The sequence below is a fragment of the Cygnus atratus genome, chromosome Z (genome assembly GCF_013377495.2).
Source record: "Cygnus atratus isolate AKBS03 ecotype Queensland, Australia chromosome Z, CAtr_DNAZoo_HiC_assembly, whole genome shotgun sequence".
NCBI lineage: Eukaryota > Metazoa > Chordata > Aves > Anseriformes > Anatidae > Cygnus > Cygnus atratus.
This window is the reverse complement of record NC_066396.1, coordinates 23,719,068-23,745,086: the sequence shown is the minus strand read 5'-3', so window position 1 is coordinate 23,745,086 and position 26,019 is coordinate 23,719,068. Positions and strand designations below refer to the sequence as shown.

At 38.7% G+C, this 26,019-nt stretch overlaps 1 protein-coding gene across 4 annotated transcripts in view; it reads right to left on the bottom strand.

The window, feature by feature from the left end:
- Positions 1-6,270: 6,270 nt before the first annotated feature.
- The window catches only part of PIK3R1 (phosphoinositide-3-kinase regulatory subunit 1), a 58,913-nt gene continuing 39,164 nt past the window's right edge, over positions 6,271-26,019 (bottom strand). The window contains exons 8-17 of one of the 4 annotated variants that reach the window (XM_050716233.1): positions 17,266-17,368; positions 16,463-16,561; positions 16,159-16,339; positions 15,554-15,679; positions 14,401-14,543; positions 13,955-14,131; positions 13,720-13,788; positions 11,300-11,470; positions 10,783-10,830; positions 6,271-10,359 (exon numbers count right to left, since the gene is read on the bottom strand). In XM_050716233.1, the coding sequence (XP_050572190.1) occupies positions 10,152-10,359; positions 10,783-10,830; positions 11,300-11,470; positions 13,720-13,788; positions 13,955-14,131; positions 14,401-14,543; positions 15,554-15,679; positions 16,159-16,339; positions 16,463-16,561; positions 17,266-17,368 (1,325 nt within the window). In that variant the 3' untranslated portion in view covers positions 6,271-10,151. Of the gene's footprint in view, positions 10,831-11,299; positions 11,471-13,719; positions 13,789-13,954; positions 14,132-14,400; positions 14,544-15,553; positions 15,680-16,158; positions 16,340-16,462; positions 16,562-17,265; positions 17,369-18,729; positions 19,276-20,905; positions 21,565-26,019 lie in introns of those variants that run through there. The other 3 variants (XM_050716235.1, XM_050716234.1, XM_035553662.2) reach the window with 3 other exon arrangements.

Sequence of the window (26,019 nt, the reverse complement as noted above, 5' to 3'; positions counted from 1 at the left end):
GATTTTTTTTTTTTAATCTAAAAAGTTTTGAAGGTAGCAGCACAAAGAAGAAACCATACATTTTTATTTTTATTTTTTTCATAGACGTGGGTATACGTAAAGCAAGGGCTACATACATATTACCAAATCCGGCAGTACTATTTTGAGTTTCTGAGTTTGACAATGTTCTTCAGGTGTGTTCTGATTGTGAACGAGGGCAAAAGTTAACTACTATGTTCCCTTGCAGCCTCGCTGCCACAGAACACAACCTAGGTGTCTGTGCATGTGCATGAGGGGAACAGCTTTGGTCTGCTTTGGCTAGTTCTCCTGTGAGTGTCTGGAATATTAAGATTTGAATACAGTCAAAAAGACACTACTCTTTGCTTTTGGTTGGAGATGAAACAAGAAAACATGATCTAGAAATTCCAGATACTTGCAAGAAGGATGGGACACGGTGATAAGAGTTGTGGTAGGTTCACTTTCCAAGATCCAGAACATCTTTTCTGGGAAACTCCTACAGCAGTCAGTTTCACTTGCACAGCATGGTTACTTTACAGAAGCATGGATCTCCTAGGCTTCTTACAAAGCCTGGGGCAGTTGCCACTTTTCACTAATTTTACACCAATTTTACACCTTTTTTTTTTTTCTTTTTTACAGTTTTTCACTAATTTTACACCATTTTCAATGGACAAATGAAATTTGAAAACGTGGGGAGGGTAGCGTTTTGAAATGAGGACTGTTCATTGGTGCAGCCTGGCTAAGAAGCTGATTATGTACTCAAGTAGTCAGCTTGTCTTCAGAGCCAAGGCCATGTTTCTGGTTGTGTTTAGCTACATAATGCCAAGCACGCCCAGGTGTGCCCACAGGTCCTGCGGTCGCAGTGCCTGCAGCGTAGACATGCTGAGGGAGCATGTGCATTCACATTGCTATAGATGTTCTAAAAAGCAAGGGGGGAGAACCAGGTTTTTGAGTTGCCACAGCTACCGCATTCCCCAGTTATAAGCAATAACAGGAGCTCTCATGAAGCGTCCTGTTAGAGCGTGTGCTCTGCATGTGACAGCGAAAGGAAGATTCTTGTGAAAACAAGTTCTTACCAGGACATTAATGGCAATTCCCTCCCCTCTTCTGAAATCAGCTATTTTGAACCAGCATTACCAAGGAGCTGTTACACAGAGCAAGCCAAGAGTGTGCACAAGCGCCCCTGTGAGTGCCTTGCTCTAACAGACTACAGTGTGAGCCCAGCCCCTGGCCGCACCCTGCTGGAAGCCCATGTGGCCCAGCCAGATAAGAGGCATTTTCTCCAAGGCGAGGTCTTGCATGGCTGTGCCTGCCAGGAATACCGCGGGAAATTGACCATGACAAGATTTCGGTTTCAGTAACGGTGTTAGTAGTGACACACATCAAGACATTTTGAAACAGCAACATCATTTAGTTGTGTGTCTTTGTGTACCAGTTGGCATTTTTAAAATCACTTTATCGTCTCTCTCCCTCTGAAATACTCACAGCCCTGCAGGAAGGTGGCTGTGTAGACGTATTCACCTGCCAGCTCAGTCTGTCCTCATGCAGGATTGTTCTGTTGTCCAGAAACCTTAAGTGCTTACCATAAACAGGTGCAATGCTGTGAACCCATTCTGAGGGTCTTGTTCAAATGCCCTGAGGACTCCTGGTGCTCATGGGTTGCCTGACAATCCAGGACTTTCTTGTTTACATTGCCTGTTATCAGTAGAACAACAGCAGTTTGCATAACAGCTTCTCCTCTTTCATCTCAAGTCTCCTGAAGCTTCTTTCCCAAATGTTGTTCCTGCCTTAGAACATAATCCCACATGTCACTGCACCGGCTTAAACCCATGGGACTCTGCAAGGCCATGTCTCCCATTTCACTGGACAGGGACACTCTCTATGCCAGAACTTTCTTGGCAGATCATTTGCCGATGAAAGGTTTGGTTTAACTGAACTGGAGCATGCATGCATGTAGTGCTACAGCCAAAAAAATACCATAGGGCCTGCTGTCTTCTCGATTTTTCTATATAGTAGATGAATGGGGAATCCCACCAGCTCTCCTGCCTTGCTGCAGAGCTCAGCGTGCCTGGGAAGTAACTTGCCTGAAGTTATTCCTATCTTAGTTTTCTTGTCAAAATATCCCACCCTGTGATCCTGGCCGTGGATCAAATGGAAGGAAAGATCATCAAGTTCCATAAGTTTCCCCATGATAAGAAAGGAAATGCAAATATGGTGACTAACAAACTGATCTCACTTGGAAAAACCAGCAGCATCTCCATCCATGCCTTTTCAGCTGATCACATGGCTGGCAAGAGATCAAATGATTCCCCAGAAGATAGGTCTCCGGCTTTCAGGCAGACTGGCGGTCAGTTGGGCCTGAGGGTGCCACGGGCAGGCCTCAGTAAGCCAGGGCTGAGGCAGTGTCAGGGCTTGCTCTGGATCTGGCAGAGAAGCTGGCAGTATCCTGGCATTACTGCTCATCCACCTTCCTCTGTGTGGAACCCAGCATTAGGGAGGATGCTGCCCAGCATGGTTTTGACCCTGTTACCTTCACAATTATTATGAAAGACCCTAATTCTGCAAACCAACTGAACTTCTCATCCCAAATTAATTGTTCCTTATCATTACGCCTAAGAGCAGAAGATACCACAGCTGGTACTGGAAAGATTGAAACTGAGCTGCCTATCAGCAGAGAAGAGATTGAGTTCATCTAACTTTAGCCGCCTCCAAGCTGCATCTCTCACGTCAGCCATTTGCCCGGGCTCCCCCTCCAGTCAATGGAGTGACTCCAGAGCATGATTCACCACAGCCTAAGAATAGAGCCTGAGGTAGGTGGGGTGAATCACCCTCGGGAATTGCCTGTCTCTCTGTGAAAAGAGCTTTGCCAGATGGCTTTGATGACAAGTCTTTCTTTTAGGTGCTTAAAATTAGAGATGAATTCCACCTCAAAATGTTCAACCTCCATGCCTTCCTGAAACAGAGAAGAGCCAGAGGGAGAGCTGCAAGTTGCATGAGCATGCAAATTTGCCACTGCTTTTAAGTGGCAGCCTTCAGCCCACAGAAAAATAATCCTGCATGGATTTGAAAGGGAAGGTGAAAAGCATCTGTGCCCCAGCACAGTGCAGTTGGCATCCTGCCCAGAGGACATGGTGAGAGGCACAAGGCTAGTTCCTTTGCATCTGCCTTCTAGTATGGTGTGGCTGGCTACAGCTGCTAGACTTGCATTCCTATCATATTTTCATATCATGCCCTCTCAGGTCTTTACTCCCATCCAGCTTCACAATGTACAAGCTGCTAAGAGCTGCTTTACCTGTCTTTTAGATTGGTAAAGCAATAGGCCAGAGGGCACAATGAAAACCATTATCAGTATGAAGCACTGGACAGGTAAGTGTGGTGTACCACCCTGCCACACAAACCAGCCACACATTTCCCTTCAGACAGGTCACGAAATGTGGACTCAGCATGGCTCTTCTACCCAATACCCTGTGGAGAAATCTGCTGAAGTATGTGTGGTGGCTGCCAGATGTAGAAAAGAGGGAAGAAGGATTAATCTAGCTAGCACCTTTCATAGAACATTTGTTCTACACCAAGAACAAGATTTGTGGGGAAAAAAAAAAAAAAAAGTAAACTGAGTAAGGAAATAAACATTTATGGAAGAAGAAATGTTCTCAGGAATGAACTCATTACGTTTCTTCTCAGGCTAGAGTTTTCTAAGGATTCAGGAATATCAGACATATGAAACTGAAATCATCATCTGAAAACTATATTCGTGCCTGGTTTTGTCAATATTGTTTGTTCAAGGACCAGAGGAGAGCAGGTTTTAGATCCTTTTGTGCGTTACCTGTTAAATTTTTCTTCTATCAATATTTGCACATGTTTAAATTGGTGGCTTAAACTCCTTTCTTAGTATGCAAGGGTGATTTCTTCGTGCTAGAAAGAATGGAGTGACAAGATATATTCATGTAATAGTGTTCGGGAGGGAATAGAGCCTGGCACAGCCGTGGATAAAAACGTTGCTTTTTCAAAGAATTATCAGGATGTTTCTGGTCATCTGATTGCTGTTCAGAGGTTAAAGTGCTGGTCCCCACAAAGATTATCCCAAGTTTGAATAGCTGCTGATTGATTGATACCTGTTTACCCAAGAAGTCCCTACAGAGCTTCTATTTTTGGCAGTCTGTGTATTTGAGGACATAGGTCCTCAGCGAGACTTAAAAAAAGGAAAATAAAAGATCAGCACAGCTCCCACAGTTAATGCTTTTTGTTGTTTCAAATGCATTAAGGAAAAGCTCTGTGCCTTTTGTACAACCCAGGTCTGACTGGAAAGTGTGTCTGACTCCATGTCCCTGAAGGCAAAGCAGAATGAGTTGTTTTTTGCCGCCTTTCCAGCCTGTGGTGTGGGCAGGACCCCACCATTTACAATTTCCTTAGTTTCCACCCTCTAAACAAGGGCCCCTGCATAGGTGCTGGCCTTGCTGCCATGCTGGCTGGGGCCAGTCTCAGCTTTGGATGTACAGAACATGGAGGGGAGGAAGAGGAAGGTGGCCGCCACGTCTCCCAGGTGGAGGTAGAGGTGGGCTCTTTGGGCTTGGTGGGACATGGTGGGCTGTTGTGCTATGTGTTGGGTGTCTCTGAAATGTAATCCTCTCCAGGAACATGCTAATACACCCCATGGCTGTCAGGGTCCCTCAGAGGACTCCTGAAAACTAGAGGGGCCTTCCCTGCAGGGGTGTAAAGGAGGGCCGCCATTCTGGGTAGCCGTCAAGGCATAGCAAGGCCTTGCCAGCCATTTTGTGTCTGGCTCCCCACAGGCAGCCGAGGGGTGCCAGCACTTGTCCTGTGTTCCGCCAGTGTGGGGAGGGGGCATTGCCTGTCCCTTTAGTGGGGCTTGTAATAGCCCACAGCAAGAAGTCTAAAATTTCCTCTTCCACTTTGACTCAAAGGGGCCCGTGAGAAGTTACTCATGCACAGGACTTCACGTGAGTCAAGCAGCTCCACGAGAAAAAGAGGATGAAAAGTATTCCTAAGCCTTTAAAAAAAAATCACCCACGTGTAGCTGCACAGATAGATTCAAGCAGTTTTTCACATTCCTTATGAAAAATGTCCATCAAGCCTCAGGAAGAAAGCAGAGAGAAAAAGTAGGAGTGTGTTTGTCTGCAGACAACAAAAATAGAATGACATTTTTGCAAACTATTTTTTTCCAGTCTGCCAAGTGTCATTTCTATACAATGTATGATACAGGCCAGAAAGCTGCTGGTCCGTGGATTTCTGCAGATTATGATCAATCAATCATAATTTCTCTCAGTAGCTGATGATGGAAGATGTGTGATTCATGACCATAACTGTATTTTTAGATGTAGACCTCTCTGGCTACAGGACCTTGTGTTGCTTAGCATATGCTCTGAGAGCAGGAACAAGATAAACGTGGTGTCTATTTAAAAGAATCAGCTTACTAATTGAGAAGAACTGCAATGCACATGTTAATCAGAGATCTAACCCCACTTTCTATCAAGTGAACTAAAAATATTGTAATAGCCTTCAGTCTGTGCTTCTTGTGAGAAACTGTAAGGCCAGTGATGATGTAATTTTTAGTAATTACTTCAAGCCTGTGGTACCTGGGTACCTCAGTCTGGGTGTATTATGTGACTACAGTGAGCAACACCTGGGCAGATTTTGGAATGGAAACCTTGTGAACAGGAATCTCTTTCTGCTTTTAGAGAGACTGGCTGGCTTCCTTGGAGGACCTCTCCTGAGGCAAGATATGGATGCGCCTGAAATGTTAAAACAGTGTATGCCAGCAATGTGTGAAAGAAAACAATGCTCAGAATCAGCCTTGCCTGATCAGTCTCTCCATTCTCCCCCTTCTTCATTGTTACCTTGATTTTCACTGTCAGGGGTAGTCATGAAGCTGGTAAATTACCTCTGGCTACAAAGGTTGACAGGCTGGCTTCATGGAAATCAATGACAAAACTCATTCTAATTTCAGATGAAACAGCACTTAATCTTCAGTATAAAACACAGATGCATTGCTTTTGCAAGAGTATAAGATTAGCAGAACTGTCATTTTGGCACTATTTGGTACAAGACTATTTTGGAGCTAGTCAGCTACTTCATTCAGTTCAATCCATGGGGTGGCTGAGAGTAAGCTGAAATCATTTTCTCCCTAGTTCCCTTTAATAATATGAACACTTGGGTCTCATTTTCGAAGTAGTTCACATATAGAGACAGGAAGCATCAGCAAAGGATTCTGGTAAATGGACATCTCAGTCCTCACTGAAGCCTCAGAAACTGAAATGCAGTTTCAAAACAACCTTTATTCTGCTTGAAGACTTATTACAATTTTTAAAGCAACTTAAAAACAAGACACAGCTCCATCAACTCTATAGCTTGAACAAAATTTCAAGGAGGCATGTTTTCACTGTTGCCTTGTGAAGGCAATTTACAACCCACTTTACCCTCCACCTCCTCAAAGACCATTTTAAAACAAAGTAATCTTAATGTTTTAAAGACATTTAACAGAACAGAGCTTTATTTTTAAAAACAATAATAATAATAAAAAAAAATAGCAGCATCTTGGGCAGCTAATGCAGTCTCATTAGGACAAGTGCAATGTAACGTTACCCACTCCTCCAGTCCAGTTTAGTTTTCCACTGCAGTAAATACAACATGATTCTACATAAAATGTTGCATTTTGGAACCTTGTCCTATGGGAGGCATTGTGCTTTGTGCTGCCCATTCTAAAGTGACCCTGAAAAAAATACTATCAGGATTCACTTTCCCAACTTAATACCATGCATAGCAAAAGCACTGTGTGAAAATCGGCAGAAGTTTTCCCCATTAGAAGCATTTGCATGTTTTCCCAAGCATTATTATTTCATTGCCAATTACAAGACAAAGCCATTTCTTTACTACAGAACAGTTGACACCAAATAGAAAATTTTAAGATTTGGTTTTACAGTTTGATAAGATTTTTTTTTTAGATAAATGAACCATACAGACAAGCTTTTTTTAAAAAAAAAACAACAACAACACAGAAACTCAGTCTTCTAACTGTATTTGGAAACATGCTGCACCCACAAAGGTCTAGTGCATGTGTGTGTCTTTACACAAAATTAATAATATCACTTACTGAATTCAGCAAAATGATCACGTTTGGTGAAAATGCACCTATACTGAGATCTATTCATACATAAACACAGCAAGTGTGTGCGCATATGCACTGATGCACACATGAATATCCCCAAAACTGGAAATCCCAATTTCAACTTACGGAAATCAGAAGCTCCTAATTTTCCCTGCGGGTGTTGGTTCTCTGTGTTATGCCTCATACTTTACAAAAGCCTTGCAAAAGTGCTGCTGCAGTGCAGCATAACTCAGGGATTTAAAATAAAAAAATTCCCCAAACCAAAAAAACATACCAAAACAATTCCCACCCTTGAATCATATTAGGTGGAAAAAGTATACGTCAATAGAAACACAGAAAAGCATTGCGTTTCTTCAGTTATATCCACATGCTTTTTTTCTGTATATATTAGTCTGAGATCAAATCAAAACTGGAGTGAACAATATGGTACATTAAGGACAAACAACTCTGCAGTGAATAGGGCCTTTGGCAGGATGCAGCTCTGTGCATTAAGGAGGGAGGGAAATGCAGAGGCCACACAATACCCAGGTACCAAAGAAACCCCACTCATGCCCACTTCGGGGGCATCCTTGTGAATTGCACAGACCCTGTGTAGGCAGAACTTCCCCTAACGAAGCCCTAAAAGCATTTATCCCCATAACATAGTGCTTATTTCTCATTGTTGCTTGTGCAATAAAAGCAAGTGCCAAATTTGCACGCACACTATTTTTTCTCTGCTACAACCACAGATGAAGTGAAGTAGTACAGCACAACAGGAACAAATGATATCCCGTACTGGGCTGGGCATGCTAAGGATATGGCCCACTGACATAGCAGAGGTTTTCTTAATATGAGGAAAATTAGATCCAAATGCCTTAACTACGATGAAATTTCTTGAGAAATACTAAGTGAAACATCCATTCAGATTACATATATTTTGCTTATAGAGAAAAAAATACGATTTTACTCTTAAAGTATTTAACATTCAAAAATTAATATATGTCTGAAGAATACCTTGGATTGCTACAAGTGTTAAATTGTTGTATATTGAGCTAATTTGTAATGTCAAGCCCAGTAGTATGACTGTCATGCTAGAGTAATTGTTGCTTTTCATAGTAAAAACCAGTTATTAGAAAACCAAATTTAAATGGTCCTATTCTGAGAGGCCTGAAAGGAGGGTGGAATGAGGAATGGAAGGGATGAAGGCTAAACTTCTATTTAGAAAATAAAAAAATCAGAATAATTTTGAAAATGATGACTATCCTGAAACATTTATGTTGGTTGTATCTTGTTTCCTGATATAGATTCTAGAGAGAAAATACATCTATAGGAAAGCAAAGACAACCCACCAAAAAAGCATAAAATCCACATAATTAAAGAAAAAAAAAGCTTTACAGTCTCAGAAATGAAGGGATAATGTAAAAATTAAAAGATAATATAAAAACTACTGGAGACTGGCAAATTCCTCATTATTTTCAGTAGCTTAGTAAGTACTGAATGCTTGGAATCAAAATACATGTATCTCTAAAGCAGAGTTGTTATGAGACAGCTCCATGGGACCTACTCTTTTGATCGTGTGTAAGTCCCTTAAATAGTAATGGGTTTTCCCTGTGCATCTTTGGGGAAGAATAAATTCATCTTAACTTAGTCAAAACTTGTCCAATATTTATGTGAACTTCATTACTTTATCAATTTGCAATGCACAAATTTCCGCAATGGTCATGGCAAAAAATATATAATAACAATAACCACTGCAAGCCACCCACAGTGAATTGTCCCAGAATTACTAGTAAGTTTGCTTTAGTGGGATTCATGTATTTGTTTCCTTTAAACAAACCATAATTCTGTAAGTCTCTAGTGCCTGAAACTATGAAAATGTTCAGTTTGATACTCCCTCAGTCTACAAACTTATGAAAATAATCCAAAATATTAACTATGAAAGCCTAATCATTTTTCAGAATAGAGGTTTTCCAGTCTTATTTAGCCCTATGTTGTATCCAATTGTTCTGAGTACAGGTGGGAGATTTCTTTAAAAATACTAGTACGATAAACAAATCCAGGCAACAGTTTAGAGAAACTTCCTTCATATGAAATGAAAATACCTTGACATGCTGACAAAAATTCTGCCACAGTAGGTCAAGATGTCATTTATTTACTATGAAGTGTGGATTCATTCTGAAATCCAACCTATATACTCCAGTAGCTAAATTTTCCTGTTTTTCTGCAGTCATTATCAGAGAAGGATACACAATTTTTCATCTTTCAAATACAAAGACAATCATGACAGAAGTTCAAAATGCTTCAAAAGCAAACATAGCAAGGTACCGTACTCTAAAGGTATCTCTGAAACAATATTGTTGGACTCAATGATATTTTGTAATGTTCATATATTTTTATTGAATAAAGCAGCTTTGAAGCTTATCAGGCACTGCCCAACAAAATATTTAGTCAAAAAAAAAAAGATGAACTTTTTAAACTTTGAGCTAGTAGCTCAATATTCTATACAAAGAAAATTGTAAAATATTTCATAGTTTTAATTCTGAAGCCAACTCTTGCTGGCTTCCTGTACATCAAAAAAAAAAACAAAAAAAAAACCAAAACATCAAAAGAATAACAAAAAATAATCATCAAGAAAAGTATTTTCAGGCAAAAAAAAGAAAGAAAAAAGAAGGCAAGTAAAGAAGAAAGAAACAAGCTTAACCTGTAGACATGCTCAAGAGAAGACTACAGCCTAAAGAAAATTCAGTATTGCATAGCATGGTCTAAGAATTCAGCTTTCAGCAAACAGAAAGGGGAAAAGAGAAGCAGTTTGGTATTGATAGTTTCCATCAATGATAGTTAGTCATCCAGTATGTACATTATTAAAGACTGTATGCCATTGAAAGTCCTGTTTTCTTCAGTCTTAAATAAATTCTTAAAACAGGATTTTTAAATGTCTAAGCAAAACACTTCCTGGCACTTCACTATTACAATTCCTCCAAACAACATACTGTAACTGAAGTCCTTTTAAAGTGTCCCTTATAAATGAAAGTGCCATTCTGCTACATATCATTCACCAGAAACCAAAAAATCCACAATGCTGTGTGTCTGGATCCACTGAGTGCAGCAACATCAAATCCAAGCCAGGTTGTGACCAAGAAATTCCAATAACCAAATGACAAAGACCTCTTACACCTTGTGTCTGCAGAATCCAACGTTCTAGCTGGTAAAGCTTCAGAAGTGGTCGTAAACAAGCACCATGGTTAAAGGCCTCTATGTCCCTGCAGGGAGATCAGGTTAGGATTTCTCTCTCTCTTGTGTTTTTCTTTTCTCAATTTAAAAAAAGCACTTCAGATTAGAAACATACGTTCACAGCTTAATACTGTGATCTTTCCGACTGCAGTTGTGAAGGAAAGCTCTAGTCCCATCTGAAGACAGATAGCTTTGATACTGCAGCTCAAATTCTTGAGTAAGGCTGAAAGGAGCCTGCTCTCTCCAGAGGCCTCAATGTTGTCAAATCTTTTCTTTAGAAAAAAACCAAACACCCAGAGTATTAAGATCTTCATCGCCTCTGCTGTGCATATACTGGGTAGGCTAGTGTGACATTGAGAGAGTCATTGTGCTGCACAAGTGATGTGTGTTGATAATGTAGCACCAGTTCTTTGAGAGAGTTGTACAAGTTATATGGCTCTGCAAATCCATACCCAGTAGGTGTTTTGTTTATCACACAGTGCTTAACTTCTCCATCCACCCTAAAGACGAAAAAAAAAACACAAAGAAAACACAGTTTTTAGTTTGTCAGTAGAGTAAAATTAAGCTAGAAAATAAGGTACTGGCAATAAATATTAAAATGCTAGTCACTACATAGGATTCCTTCTATAGTTTTCTGTGGTGGGAAAATGGTAACAGCCTAGGTTTAACCCAAATTCCCAGGTGTTGTGTGAGCTTAAGGATGCAGGAGTTAGGCAAGACTTAGTAGCTGTAGATAAATGAGTTACTCCATGCTCTACTTTCCCTTGTTTTCAATGAGCCTCATCTGTGGGGGCAGCACAGGTTTGAGCTGTGTAGAAAATGGAGTGGCAATAAGAATGGCCTCAGTACTTGTTGTCTGCTTCTAAGCAGAAAGATCCAATGGGATCCACACACGTGCAAGTGTGCATGTGCCGCTTGCTCAAGGCGGGTGCCTCAAATGTTTACATCGTTCACATCTAGGGTACATACACAACAGAGCAGGCATAGCAGCCTTGCTTGCTGCTCTCTCGAACCAGGAATGTTCCATCTCGCTTTCCCCGCAGCAGATTTTCAGCTTGGCTTCTGTTGATATTTCCCACATTCCATGTTCTCTCATCATGATGGGGCAAGTCTTCATCATCATCTACCATAGAGTATTGGCTGTCAAAATAAGACAAAAGATGTTTGTAAAACATGTTGCAGAGCAAAAACCATGAATATGCTAGTCCCCCTTTCATATCACTTGGAAAAATTTGGTTAGTAGGTTGTCTCCCTGGTAGAACTACGGGTGTAAACCATGTAATACTACAACATTTCACCTGCTGAACTGAAATAAAAGTTCTGGTCCCTGTTTCTTTTAAAAATACTCATGTAGATGTGAAGATGGACATAAAAGGATGCTGTTTTATCTATCAGAATCTGCTGTGAGCATTTCAGCACTTCTACCATTGCTCCCTGTTTTGGTATACAGCAAGCCCACCGAAATCAATATCCTTTGAGACAGCTTCATTTCTAAAGATCAGAACACTTGGTCAGCAGTGAAAAATCATGCAATGTATTGATTACATCTGCTGCTTGGGAGAGCTATGAGCAGTTGTACAGGTAGATAGATAAATTATTCATAGTGGAGATGGCTTTGTGGAAAGGTTGGAATAGTAGTGTTCTCTTTCCTGACGAGATTATGAAAAAAGCATGTAGTATAAGACCTTCTTTACCAAAACAGCCACCAACTACAAAGCTAATTCAGAGTTTCATAGAACCATCTGAGTTAAACGCACTGTGAAATAAGATGTCTTTGGTTCAGCTATGGGGACAGCACTTTGATACTCTACAGTTCCAAAGCTCCCTATTTGCCCAGCAGCCTGCACTGTCAGCTTTGCCTCTGCCTCTCTGCTTACAATCAGTTGTTCTGAAGAGTCTCAAAGTGGTCTACCAAGATCAGCGATTTCACATATTTTAATTTTTCAGGAAAAAAGGGTTCTTTTGTTTCAGATGACCCGCTATCCAGCTCCCTTATCCCATAGTACTTCTTTGCCCTGCAATAAATTCTAATGCATTCAGTTGTGGCTCTATTTTCAGCAACTAGAGAAAGAGATTCCAATTTTTACTGCTGCTTATTATACTCATTTTTTTCTGCTGTACTTTAGAGAAAAAGTCAAATTCTCAAAGTTTAATTTGCCAGCAGAAACCTGAGCACTTAACAAATCGGAGAGTCACAGAGACAGAGAAAAGGAAGATTGTCTTTAAACAGTTTCACTTACTATTTTGATGCTATGTTATAACCACAGCCTGGCATTGCTCTTTCTGTCTAACTGATGAGAGTACCAGCGGAAACAAGTGTCTACATATTCTCCATTGTATCTTCTCTGAGCAGCACTAAGACTGAGTGAACAACATGGCTTTAAAATGCGTATGCCATTTTTATTCCCTTCTTCTACCAATGCAGCCACAGCAGTTGCACAATTTCCAGGATAACAGCAGGAAACTCAGTAAACCAGGACAAATTAAAATAGACCACTAATGTGGACAAAACTAGAATGTAAAACCAGAAAACAGTCATTGTCAATCTGCTGCTTTTGCTATATGTTCAGCCAGGCAGTGTAGAAGGCATGCACAGGAGACTACACAAGCAGAAAATGTTGATACAAATATTACTCAGACCACTTGTTTTTTCTACTTGTTCACTCTTCACTGTTTACTATTTTTAACTGTGAATTTAAGGCATTTTGATACTATTTTGCAGTTTGCTTCTGTTTAAAATTTGGTTTATATTTGCTTTTTGCTGCCTTTTTTTTTCTTTTTTTTTTTTTTTTTTTCTCCAGGAATGAAGTGAAACATATTCAGTTGTCAGGCCCCAGCCAGAACCTATACTAAAACTGAATTGCTGAAATGACAGAATACTATCCTGCCATTTCCCAGAAAGACTGACTAGACCATAAAAATGGAGAAGGACCACTCTTCAGCACAATTTTATCACCTTCAATAGCAATGTGATACACTGATGTGGGCACCACTATACTAGATAGCACCATAGTATCAACATCTGTAATTGGGAAACAGCCCGCCTGTGCCTAAGAGACCTTCTGAACAATTTATGACATCCCTCCAAGATACCAACACCTTATAATCTTCATTTTGTTAGTAAGAATAAAGACACAGGTTAAGTTCCAGTGCTTTGCTATAGTAACCTGATTACACACTTCCTTGAGTGTGTAAGGCAGAGTAGGGGGTGAGAGGGAATCCTTTCTGATACCTGCATTATGTAGGCTGCCCTGCGTTAACAGTGAACATTGTTACAAGAGACCTAGAAGAGATTCCCTCTGGGTGGATCTAGAATTAAATACGCTCAATCTCACTTCTGTGCAAGCTGATATGAAATACCAGGAATATTTAAATCTTTTAATACTCACTCTTCTGTATTTTCATTTCCAAGCCATTCATTTAGCTTCTTTTGCCGAACACCTTTCTGAGTCAGCCACCTGGACAGTAATACCAAATAAAATTAATTATTAGTTTCAGAAGTTTGATACCAATAAATAAATATATTTGTATTATATTATTATCATATTATACTGTTATTATATCACATTATTATATATATGTTTATATATATGTATACATTTGTGAATTCATAATGATACTTACATCAAGTACTGGTCTCTTGTCTTCCTCAGCTGTATGAGGTCTGGCTTAATGCTGTTCATACGCTTGTCTATCTCTCTATATTCAGCGGCTTGCTTCTTTAAGTCCTCTTCTAATCTACGCCTGCTGTCCACAATTTCACTTATTCGAGACTTCAGTTTTTCATAGTTGTGCATAATTCTGAATGGAACAATGTGGTATGTTATACTCTGATAATGTCTTATTCATAACTTTATGTCTGCTATTTTCTCATATAGACTTTTAAGAGAACAGATAATTTCTCTAAATGTAGCTTCATGCTTTACAAGTTCACATCAACCCCATTTGAAGTTTGCTTTGCTTACAGCTGAACAACTTTAACCCTGACATCTTGCTTTAATTTTAGGCAGATTTATACTTGGCATTATTTCTTTCCTCAAAATCATACAATTTGAAATACACATACTGACCTTTGTATTTCTTTTTCATTTCCTTCGCGTTTAAATTTTTCGATGTATTCCTTACTGTATCTCTCCTGCGTCTGGCACTGCTCTTCAAATATTTTTATTGTTTCATTAAATGCTTCAATAGCTGTTCTTTTCATTTGAATTTCCTGAAAATAAAATAGTTGTTTAAATTACAGTTGTTATCAAACAGAGCGGATGATTTATTGGCTTGTATCATGGAGACATTTCAGTATATTCTAACAGAATGACTTCAATATCCCATTACCAGAATGCATCCTGTCTGCAGAGCTTTACAAAACAGAGGAAACAGGCCTCTGCAAAAGACAACCATGATGAGGCTTTCCAGGAAAGAAAAACTACTAGACAAAGAGTTATGTACAAGCTCTCTTTTGTATAAATAAGTTTTTTATAAATAATTTTTTGAAGATTAGCCTTATGGCAATGCACTTTGCCCTTTGTACCAGCTAATGTCCTTAGAAGTATAGTTGGCTCTCTGAAATAAAATTTTAAGTTACTGGGGTGGACTGGTCTCCAGAGGTCATTTAGTCCATCTTCCTGCCCCTGCGTGGCTAGTCCAGGGCTAAGACTTTGAAACAATTAAGTTCAAATTGCCTGCACACCTCCACCTTTCTTCAATTACTTTCAGGCATATTTTCTGTTTACTTTAAGGAGCAGCCTTGATTCTAGGGGTGTAAAACTGCACAAATTCACCACAACCTCAAGACTTGGCTAATAATTGGATAAGATAAAAGAAGGACAGTGGGAGCTTTTCATTCCTGCAGGGTATCTACATGTCATCACTCCACCCTGCATCAGTGAAACCAGACCTTTCCAAAACTAGTATTAAAGTATTACTAGTATTACTAGCCCTGGTGAGGCCAGTATGCAGATGTGTTTGTAAATCAAGGTGCTTGCTTTGGATGTGCGTGTCGGTCTTGAGCACAGAGTTAGGTTGTAGGTGGTGACTGTTAAAACATGAGTAAGCAATTCCACTATACTGAGCAAGCACGTAAGGTACATTTTCCTCTTTTGGGCAATTGTAGTCATGGTGGAAGGGAGAAGGAGGAAGGAAGAAAATAGCAACACGAATTTAAGTAACAGTCTTCTAAATCCACATTAGACTTCCATTCCCCTTTTGGTTTCAAATCTATTTTACCTGAGATGTTCTTGTGTAGTCTTCATAGAGTCTGTCATATTCTCGGCTTTTTTCTTGGAACTGGGTATTATATTCATGTAATTTCTTCCCCACTGCTTCAATGCTGTCCTCTTTTACCACTTGATCCTGGGATGGTGAACAGAAGAAAAGATATTTGGTAAAAAAAAAACACAATACACTGCACAGATTTCCAGACTGCTTAAAAATGCCCAGATATTTATATGGTAAACGTGACATCTCTTTTATCAATATATAGGTATGATATATTATATGCACAATATGCAAGTCAAAATAAAACTAAATGACAAAAAGCAATTTTCCATTGCAAGTGTGCAGCTTTATAATAAAAATGATATATTTCATCAGCACTGAGTGGGGTATTTTGTAACTTAAATTTATTTCTTAATAATGCTTCTGCAGTATTTAAAGTTTTAATTCTTTATATGCAATTTATGCTGTTGGTTTTAAACAAAAATATCCACTTTTATACCCACTTTATTTTTTCAAATATTAACAGAGCTGAAATTCTTTGTAATAAATGTCTCCCCAGTCTGCGATAATTTCTTTGTAATTAAGTGGAACACAAAGAAAATAGACTAAATTACCTGCTGGTACTTAGACACTGGATACAGTAATTTTACATCCAGTTTAGGATTGTACTGGGCTAGAGATTCATTCCTGTAGTGGTTTATTAGCTCAACCACAGAGTTGAAAGTTAACGGGTCAGAAAAGCCGTACTTCCCATCTCGGTGAAATATTTTGATTAATTTGTTATTTCCTCCTTTCCTGCAAGTAAAGTTTGTTGAAAAGTTAGGCATACTTCTACTACTATTTCCGAAAGAACGTGGTATTTTAAAAGCAGTATTGCATTTTACTTAAGGTATTACAGACCTACTGTAACTGTCTTACCTTAGTGTAAGCGTGTAGTCCCCATGCATTTTGGTTGAAGCATCTCGTACCAAAAAGGTACCATCTGCAGTGTCTCGAAGCTTCTCATTCACTTCTTCTCTAAAATGAAAGCAAAAGTAACTAATCATTTCAGCTTCTTCTCACTCATTTATCCTTTCACCGTGCTCTAAATTCTTGTTTTAAAATAACTTTTTTTTGTAAGCCTTCTTGATCTCCACATAAATAAACACAGTTATTTAATAGCTTATTTAGAATTACTAGAGAACAACTGGGATACAAAAATGGTATATTCTATGTCCCCTCACTGCTCGAACAAAATTATATTCATGCAGAGGTCTTCTGCTTGTTCATACAAGCCTGCACAATTGGAGCAGCCAGTGCTGGTCTAATGTACCTATATATAGTACATTTAAAATGTTGCTAATACATAGCACTTGTTAGTCTGGCTTGTTAACTGTTGTGCCTACAGTTGAGGACCCAGATGAAAGACAAGAAAAAAAATACTTATTTCTTGGTGTTGTCTTTTCATACTAGTATTTCATGCTAGCATTTCATACAGCTGCCTTAAAACAACAGAACAATCACCAACCAAATCATTTCACATATTACATTCTAATGGACTGCAAGTAACTTTTTAGTCATGTATGGAATAAAACCAACTGTGATATGTTTGTGTTGGAAAATATCCTAAAAATGGCTCTTAGAGCTGTAATTTTTCTATACTTAAGCAGAGTACATACAGAGAAAAACAGAGCAAGAATATAAAGCCAGACATGAGAAATACATGTCTTGAGATGTTTTACCTTGAGATATCTCCCCAGTACCATTCAGCATCTTGTAATGACATGTTGTTATTCATGCCGTTGTTAGTTACAGTATTAGGTTTCGGTGGCTTAGGAGGCAGTGCTGCAGATAAAGGGAGAAAAAGTTGATTATAACTCATTGAAAACATGACCATATATTCCTTGAAATCACACATTACTACATGAATGAGAAAAAAAAAAGGAATAGTTACAAAACAGTGTTTTCCACCTCTGACAGTATTTAAATGAGGAATCAATTTTACTGAAATTTTACTGAAAAAAATACAATTCAACAAGAAGGATGTACTGCTTCAAAAAAGTACGTTAGTCTTGCAATAGTATATTTTAAGCAAAATATAACACTTTACTCATCTCCTCTCCCTGTGAGGAAAGCATTTGGATAAAAGAAATCTAAAGTTTGCTTTTACCTTCTTCGACCAGCTTCAGGTAACTATAAATAATAAAACATGTAAGATTTAATTTTGTTTTCTCCTATGTGATGATCTTACACTAATATTGCTGTTTTCTCACCTATTAGCTGAGTAATAAAAGATGCAAACCCACAGCAATACTGCACGTTTTAATACAAGAATTAGCTTTCCATGATCCTCTGCATTCTGTGCAATCATTTGAAAAAAAAAAAAAAAAAAAACACTTTAAGAAACCCATCTGTGACCCAAATATCCTTTGTGTTAATCTTAGTATTCTGCAGAATAAATTGTCTTCCAAATGCCAGGACTGATTAAAAAAAACATCCCCTTTTCTCAATGTCAAAGCTGCATACGTATGCCAGTGGGTGCCAGAGGAAGACACTGCAGCACTCCTGACTTACTAAGAAAGGGGGACTACATTGGGATCAGGATTGAAAATCAAGCCAGCTCTTTAGTTCTCTAGTAAGTACAACATTCCTTATGAACATCCCTGTATGTATATTATGACCAGCTACAAAATACAATGTTTTTAAAGCTGCAGTGAATATAAAGATAGCATAATATTTTTATATACTATGAAAAAAATGATGTGATATCAGGTATGCAGTTAATACTGTTACATTTTAAAATCTGTTTTTCCTAAAGCAATCCAAACCATTGAATTGTAACCATTGATTCAGGAAACATAAGTGTTATTACAGCATCTCTTTTTAGCTACAGTGTGGAAGACAGCAAAATAGCAAAATAAAAGGAATGATATTTTTTAATGATATAATAGCAGAGCTAGAACTACATATGACAGAAAAAAAAAAACAGAAACAGGTCAATTCAGTAAAAAAACATTTAAGTAAGCAGACAGGTATTTCTACAGGTTATGATTCTAATTGCTATAACCATGCACAAAAACACAATTTAATTCTAATTTGTATCAATGACAAAGTAAATAAATCCTACATATCCATTAAGTATTTTTCATCAGCTACCGTAAAGACCAAGAGGAATTAAGTCTTCCATAATAAGACTGCAGTTTTACCTGGTGGATCCATTTCTATGTAAAACATCAAGTCTGTGCCACAATTTATATCTGTCTTAGGATATTCTATATCCAGTTCTTCCATATTCCAAACAGTATTGTACATTTGTATGAGTTTCACTGAGTAAGCTCAGATACAAGAAAAGAGTCAGGCTCTCTTTGTAATGGTGTCTTGGAATTCATTTTAAAACCTATAAGGGGCTGCACTGTAACCTATTACATCATAATCCTCAGCCAATCATGTCAAAATAATGTCACCAGACCACTCCTGTTTCATCATTTTGTTCTACATTAATCTTAGAACAACTTCAGTTTCAGAAAGAGCCTGCATTTAGCAGAATAGCAATATAAACCTGGTTTTACAAGCAAAAAGCCTGAGCAGGCTCTCCTTGTGCGCCCTTATTTCCATTTCATTTTCCTGACTTTGCAGCATGGTACAGTCCAATCCTGGCAGGATGACAAAAGGCTGATATGCTGCAGCACGTAGCTCTTACACACACGCACACACAACACATGCATGCTCACACACAGTGCAGCTCCCTTTGCAGAGAGGTAGGTCACTTCTCAGATTCATTCTCCTACTCAGATGCATGTAGTTTACCACTGAAAAAGCTTTAAAAGGCTTGTGTGCATGTTAAAGATGCAGAAGAGAAAAAGAGCATAGCCATTATATACCCATTACACACATACATACTTAGGCTACATACATTACATACATACATTATTTATCTACATAATGAAATATGGATTAGGTTTTTAAACGGTACAGATTTCTATATTTTAATATGCACACAGATCTGATATACCTAATATTATTATATAAATTGTGCTTACTGCAGAGATGCCACCCCCCTGTTTCATTCTGTAATAAAATACAATTCCAATTGATCTGGATTAACTCATTTTGAAATCTAAAAATCAAATATTGTAGTCTTACATTCATCAGACTTTCCTGCACCGTGCAAGAAAGTCAAAACTGAGCAAGATCTTGAAAAATGATTTTGCTGAACATAAAAAGCCAGTCTGTCAGGACATGAGATTTAGTCTGCCTTTTCACACTGTTTCTCTACCCTGCTCTCATCAAGATATTTATCAAGTTAATTGTCTTTAAAAACAAGAGTTCTTGTCAGTGTCTTCTTCTGAACTTGACTTTATGCCACCAGCATACTTGTACTATTCGGAAACCGTCTCTCTAAGCCCCCCCATCACTGGCAGCACCGCTCTCAGACCTCTTGGAAGAAGCATGCACAGAACAGACTATTGATTCCAGAGCAGAATGCTATGTAAAGCAATCTAAATGCTTTATACTCACTATAATCTATGGGGGCAGAAAACCAGATACCAAAAATAACCACAACAAAGAGTAACTGTAGCAACTATCTGTGCCTACATCAGGAGGAATCCTGATGCAGCTGAAGTGTGCTCTATCTCACAAACACCCATTAAAAAATTAACACAGTTTATACCCATCCCAAATATTTCACACGTATCTACCCTCTCCGTGCTACTCACCATCTCACCCCATTAGACGAGCACTAACATATACGAACATGTCTGGAGAACCAACAGTTAACAAAAAAATACACGCTAGTTTGCTCTCTATATTAACAAGCTGAAATTCATTTTGAAATAGACTCCCCTCCCTGTTTAGGTAGACATGCTCCAAAGATTCCTTCCATTTCCAAAATGAAACAGGATACTTGAACTCATCCCAGACACAAGTCCAAACACTGAGCTTGGAGGTTTAGCCCACCTGCTACCTAAACAGTTGAGTTGCCAAGGTAATTATTTAAATTAGGTTATAAAGATTTCCTACCAAGACTATATTGCTGCATTTAGGTCTAATGTGGGATCGGTAAGATTTTTTTTATTCTGTTGAATAAGGTCTTTCAGGAGAAATTACTTCTCCTGGGTTTCAGTGGTGGCTGAGTTCTGGGTTGCCCATGCTCGTATAACCAGGTTAGTGCTCAGTGTGGACTAGCCTAGCTTGCGGGCAGGAAAAGACAGGCGGCAGATAGGCAATTCCCCACTCCCTGAGTAATCTGCAGGCACTTGACCTTCACTCACCTATTTTAAGACCGTGAAATCTCTACCTGGTAATTGGTTATAGTGAAATACCTCCACAAGGTGACAAAGAAAACACAAAGAAACTCAAGAGAAATTCAAAATCACTTACTTTGTACATTATGCATCGCAAACGCTCGCCCTTGTAATACAGCCTGAAAACACAATCCAATAACCTGAAAAATTAATTGGCTTCCTCTTATAAAAATCTTTAAGAAACAAAAACAAAACAAAACAAAAAACCCTTCTTTTACTAGGAAGCTTCTCTGAAACAACTAAGCAAAAGATAATTCTGAAAAAAGAAGACTCTGCTTTCCAACCAACGTTCCACAAAAATCTCTAAAAAGCTGCAATGTGTAATGAGAAAACCCCAGCCTTCTCTCTCTTCTTAACTGCTTACAGCTCTGTGCTGTGCAGAAGGTATCCACTTACTCTGGTTCATCATTAAAAAGTGAACCTGACTTTAGTACTGTAAAAAAAAAAAAAAAAAAAAAAAAACACCCTCGGTAGCTTGCACGTCTCTCAGAGATAAAGATCTCAGTTTCATGATTAACTTGGGCAGGTTCAAATATTTGCTGAGCCAGGGATTTCTAGTGGGGGAGGGGGAGCCAGATTCAAAGTAAAAGTTGTCAACAGCCAACAAATGGCCAATGCAAGGCTAACTTTCTCATTTTAGCTAAGTAAATGAGAAGACCATTGTAAGCGGCCTTAAAATATTCTGTGTAAGTGGCTGGTGAATACAGTTTTAAAGTCAAGAAAAGCACCAAGAACAGCTAAATACAGGAAGTGGCTAACCTTCTGCAGAAAAAAAAAAAGAAGAGAGATTCAAAATCTTCCTTGAAAAGAGCTGCATCTCTCAGATCAGCCCTGTGCAAGCAAAATAGCCTGCTTGCAAATACAGCATCACCTCCTACATTGGATCACAAATACATGTGTTGCTTGAAGACCCCTAGAATGAGGCCATGAAGCATTTTACCCATATCCTGAAAACTGAAAATAGTAGAGAAAATACCTGTCCATATTCACGGTGTTTGCTAGTACGTCAGGTTTGTTCATTTCCCACAGGCAGGTGGGAAAAGTGACTGTCTAGGGAGGAAGCAGCCTAGGTGAAATATATTTTCTTTGCCTTAAATCTGACTTGCTAAAGGAATGGAACAGCAAAAGACTGCTTCCCTTTGCCTACAGAAGTTAATTTCTTTGCCAGCTATAGTTTTACAAGGAAATAAATCCAAAGTGAAAGGACAAGCAGACTACAAGACCACAAATTCAGAGAAAGGAGTGAAGGGGATTAATATTTTCTTCCCACTTGTTGGTAACAGTGAGCACTGCTGGTACCAGCGGTCCTTGAGCTCAGCTCATGCTCCTTATGGCAGTCAAACAGCACTGAAGTTTCACCCCCAAACACTCCACCTAGCAAAATCCCCACACGCTACAAAATACCACACCTACCGAAAGCCACTTGTAGTTCACAATGAAATCCCAAATATCTTCAGTACAATTTTGATGTTTTGCCATTGATGGATTAGCTTCACCTAATAGAAATCCCTCACTTTTCTAGTCTTAGCCTCTGCCTACCTGAACAATTGTCAGATCTATATATAATTTAAAGTAGCACAGTCGTATACGTATAGCCTACTTCAAATAGAGACAGTAACCTGTGTTTCTGAACTCAAGACAGCACACAGCAAGAGAAGAGGTAAAATCTAACTTCTGACAGTAACTCATACACCTCCTATTTACTGTTAAAAGCTACAGATGGGCTTAATAACATTTTTTTTTTTTGGTTTATAGGACCACAGCACAGATGCATATTCTCAAAGAAGATAAGACATCCCAAAGCCGGGGTCACTTAATTGGTTATCATTTCAAAACACACAGTTACACAGGCAGAGATGAAAGATAAGACTTTGTTCCTAAGTCCATTTCTTTTTTTTTTTATCCCAGTGCCTTGTGCAAAAATGAGTGCCTAATCATCCTGCAGAAAGAATCATGTGTTTTGTCAAAAAAAATCAGATCCCGACATCCACACACCTGCATTTTCACATAATTGCACCACCTTAACTTTTATCTACATTTAAATTTCAGCAACTTGAACGGTACCCATTGAATGTATAGATTTGCATTTGCAGAAAGGCAGCAGCGTACTACTTTTTGCACTCTTAAGCATAGTGTTGTTCTATCAGTAAAGAAATTTGTTTCTACAAAATAATGTATGAAGCAGAAGGAGAATTGATCAGATTCCACAACTCTGTATGTACTTATGTACAAATATACATGCGCACACGCATTAATACGTAAACAATTCTGATTATCCCACACATTTAACCAAATACTTTCAACTTGGTAGTGAGAAATTTAGCGTATGCCCCACTGTCAGAGTCTAAAGCAAGAATTCAGAATAGCTAGGGCTGACAATTAACGATACATTTTGCTGTCCTCTAGACCAAGTATGAAGCTTGACTTTTATTAGCTTAGAAGGGGAGCCCTCTGCCGGGTGAGGAGCCAATGCGCAATAGCCAGTGTGAAATCAGTTCTCCCATGGATGGACTGCCTTGCACACACTCCAAAACACACTCTGCACTGCCAACAGCTCAGCCAAGCCTGTGGTATGATGCAGAGAAGTCCTGACATGATGAAGAAAGGTTCTGGCAATAGATGGCATTTGCACATCCTCCTCCACTGAGCCCCGAGATGCTACAGACAAGACTATGGACTAAGCCTGACCACCACAGGCCAGGGCAGCTTTGAGACAAAATTCCAGAGGAGCAGGACCAGCCTTGATACTCCCCTGCTCTGGTTATTGTGCTGCCAAGCTTGCTGGTATTTTGTTTATCTGAAAGCAAAGTGCCAGCTTTTTGGCAGTGCTGCCAGGATTGCACCTCAGTCCCCAGCAAGTGAGCCGTTAGGTGGTCTCATTACCTCACCTCTTACCTGTGACACAGCAAGTAGTAAAACCTACTTCTTCACGCTTAAAACCTGCAGTATTTTACAGCAATAAAAGGGGACAGGCAGTCTGAACAAAGCAGCTCGAGGTCAGTAGGCATGCAGGCCATTACCGGCTCCAATTCATGTGTACCAGACAGCATGCAGCTCCTAACAGCCACTGCAGATTCCTCAGCATCCCTCCACCCCAGCGTGACCCTGATCACCCCCCATGTTCTCCCCCAGAACCCCCAGCTCATCTCCCATCAACCTACCTGTCTCTGCCAACCAGAGGGTAGCTGGCTGGCTAGCTGACCATCCGGGCACTGGCTGGTCAGCATGCCATGCCTGCAACTCTACCATGTCTTCATATACTGCACACATAATAATGGCATGTATTTTAACTTTGGTGTTTTAACTTTTGCAGAGTGCTTAATGTTATTGTAATTCACAAAAAAAAATACAGAGTTTGTGATGAACATTGTGACAGGGAACAAAAAAAAAAAAAACCAGTCCAGCTTTGTCCAATAGAAAAAAAAATAAAAATCAAATAATGGCCTAACATTAACTCCTGCTTTTGTGCTATGGTGTGCATAGCACCACGTTAGTAACCATAAGATGTCCAATTTAAGATGCTGGTCCAATCTACATACTTTCTATTGTGTTGAGGCAAGAAGGATAATAAGTGAGTGATGTGATAAGAAAAAGGCCCGCAGCTGTGCAAAAGTCTCTTCCCTATTCAGACATCTCCAGCCTCGCATATAATGTACCTATTCACTGCTTAAGACACCACTAGAACTTCATGCACAATTCATTTTAGACTGAATGTTTTCATGCAGGCCTAAGAATAACAGGAAGAAAAAGAAAAAAGAAAAGAAAAAAGAAAAAGAAAAAATAAAGGAGCATGCTATCACTTCAGTCTGTGAAAAATAAAAGAAACCTGGCTACATCGGTTTACCTGTAATTGCCCAATCGTCATTACACCATTTTCAACAAGATTGTTTCTGTTTAAAACCTCTTAACTTCTGTATTTCTCAAATTCTATTACAGATCGTCATTCTCAGAACACTTACATGAAAAAAAAAATCTCTTTCCTAAGCATCTTCGTTTATTACAATGTCTCTAAATGGAAATTCAAGACGCTGCAGTCAATAATCTTGAAGCTGATAATTTTGAAAAATACATCTTATAATCCTCTATAAGAACTATAAAAAACAGAGCATTTCAGATGATCAGGTCACTGAACAATTAAGGTGTTGAACACAGGCTTGTGTCGTAATACTGTAGACTTATGTAGCATTCTATAAAGATTCAAGTTTTGAAAAGTATTCGAGCACTTCAGAGGTCTAAGAGCAGAGACTAGCTAACCACAAAGTTTGAAAATTTGTCATTTTTTTTCAGTGCATTTATAGATATGCAAATGTTCTACTAAAAACATTCCATTGCCAGGGATGGACTGTGAAACACACGCATAAGGAGATCTATTTTTGTAACAGATCATATAAAAAAATCCCAGAAGGACCCTCAAAATAGACAATTGTATTACAAAACATTAATTAATTCAGATGAAATATTAAATACAAATATTTGCTTTTAATGATTAATGCAGTGTCATGATTTTAATGGTTAATGAAATGTCAAACCCTATAAATCTGATTGATACAGCCACATTTCTTCAAGTACTCTAACGATACTCTCAGGATGACTACACTTCGTGTCCTCATTAGTAGTTCTAACATCAACACCTTTCACTTTTATATTTTCCTCATAGGAAGCAACTCAGAGCTATATGCAACTAAGTGATCTCTTAAGAGCAACTTAAGAAACTCTCACTATTGACCCCATCTTTGTAATGCCCCACCCAACCAGTGCCTCAAGCCATGTAAATTTACATATCCTAAAGCATTTGCAAACACATCATTTCAAAAAAAATGCTGTTATCAAACTCTGTAGAATATAGAGGTTTCAACAGTGTATTTTGCTTTTTAAGGCTTGTAACACACGGCAAAGATACACTCATTCTTTAATGATAAGCAGTTATTTGCTGCTTAATAAGGTAAGACAAGTAGTTGTTAAAAGTTTGGACTCTGCTGGTTGTTATGAAACATTAGGAAGGGAAATACACTGCGTTTCTAGAAATGCCTCCTTAACTATTTTTAGAAAATTGAAGAAAACCAAGGAACTATAAATTAGCTGAAAATACATGTACACTAACTGTTAGGCGAAGGTTCCTAACTAACAGAGCTAGGAAGGTTGGAAAAACCTTTCAATCACAGCAGTAGGAACAGAAATCTTTGTTTTAGC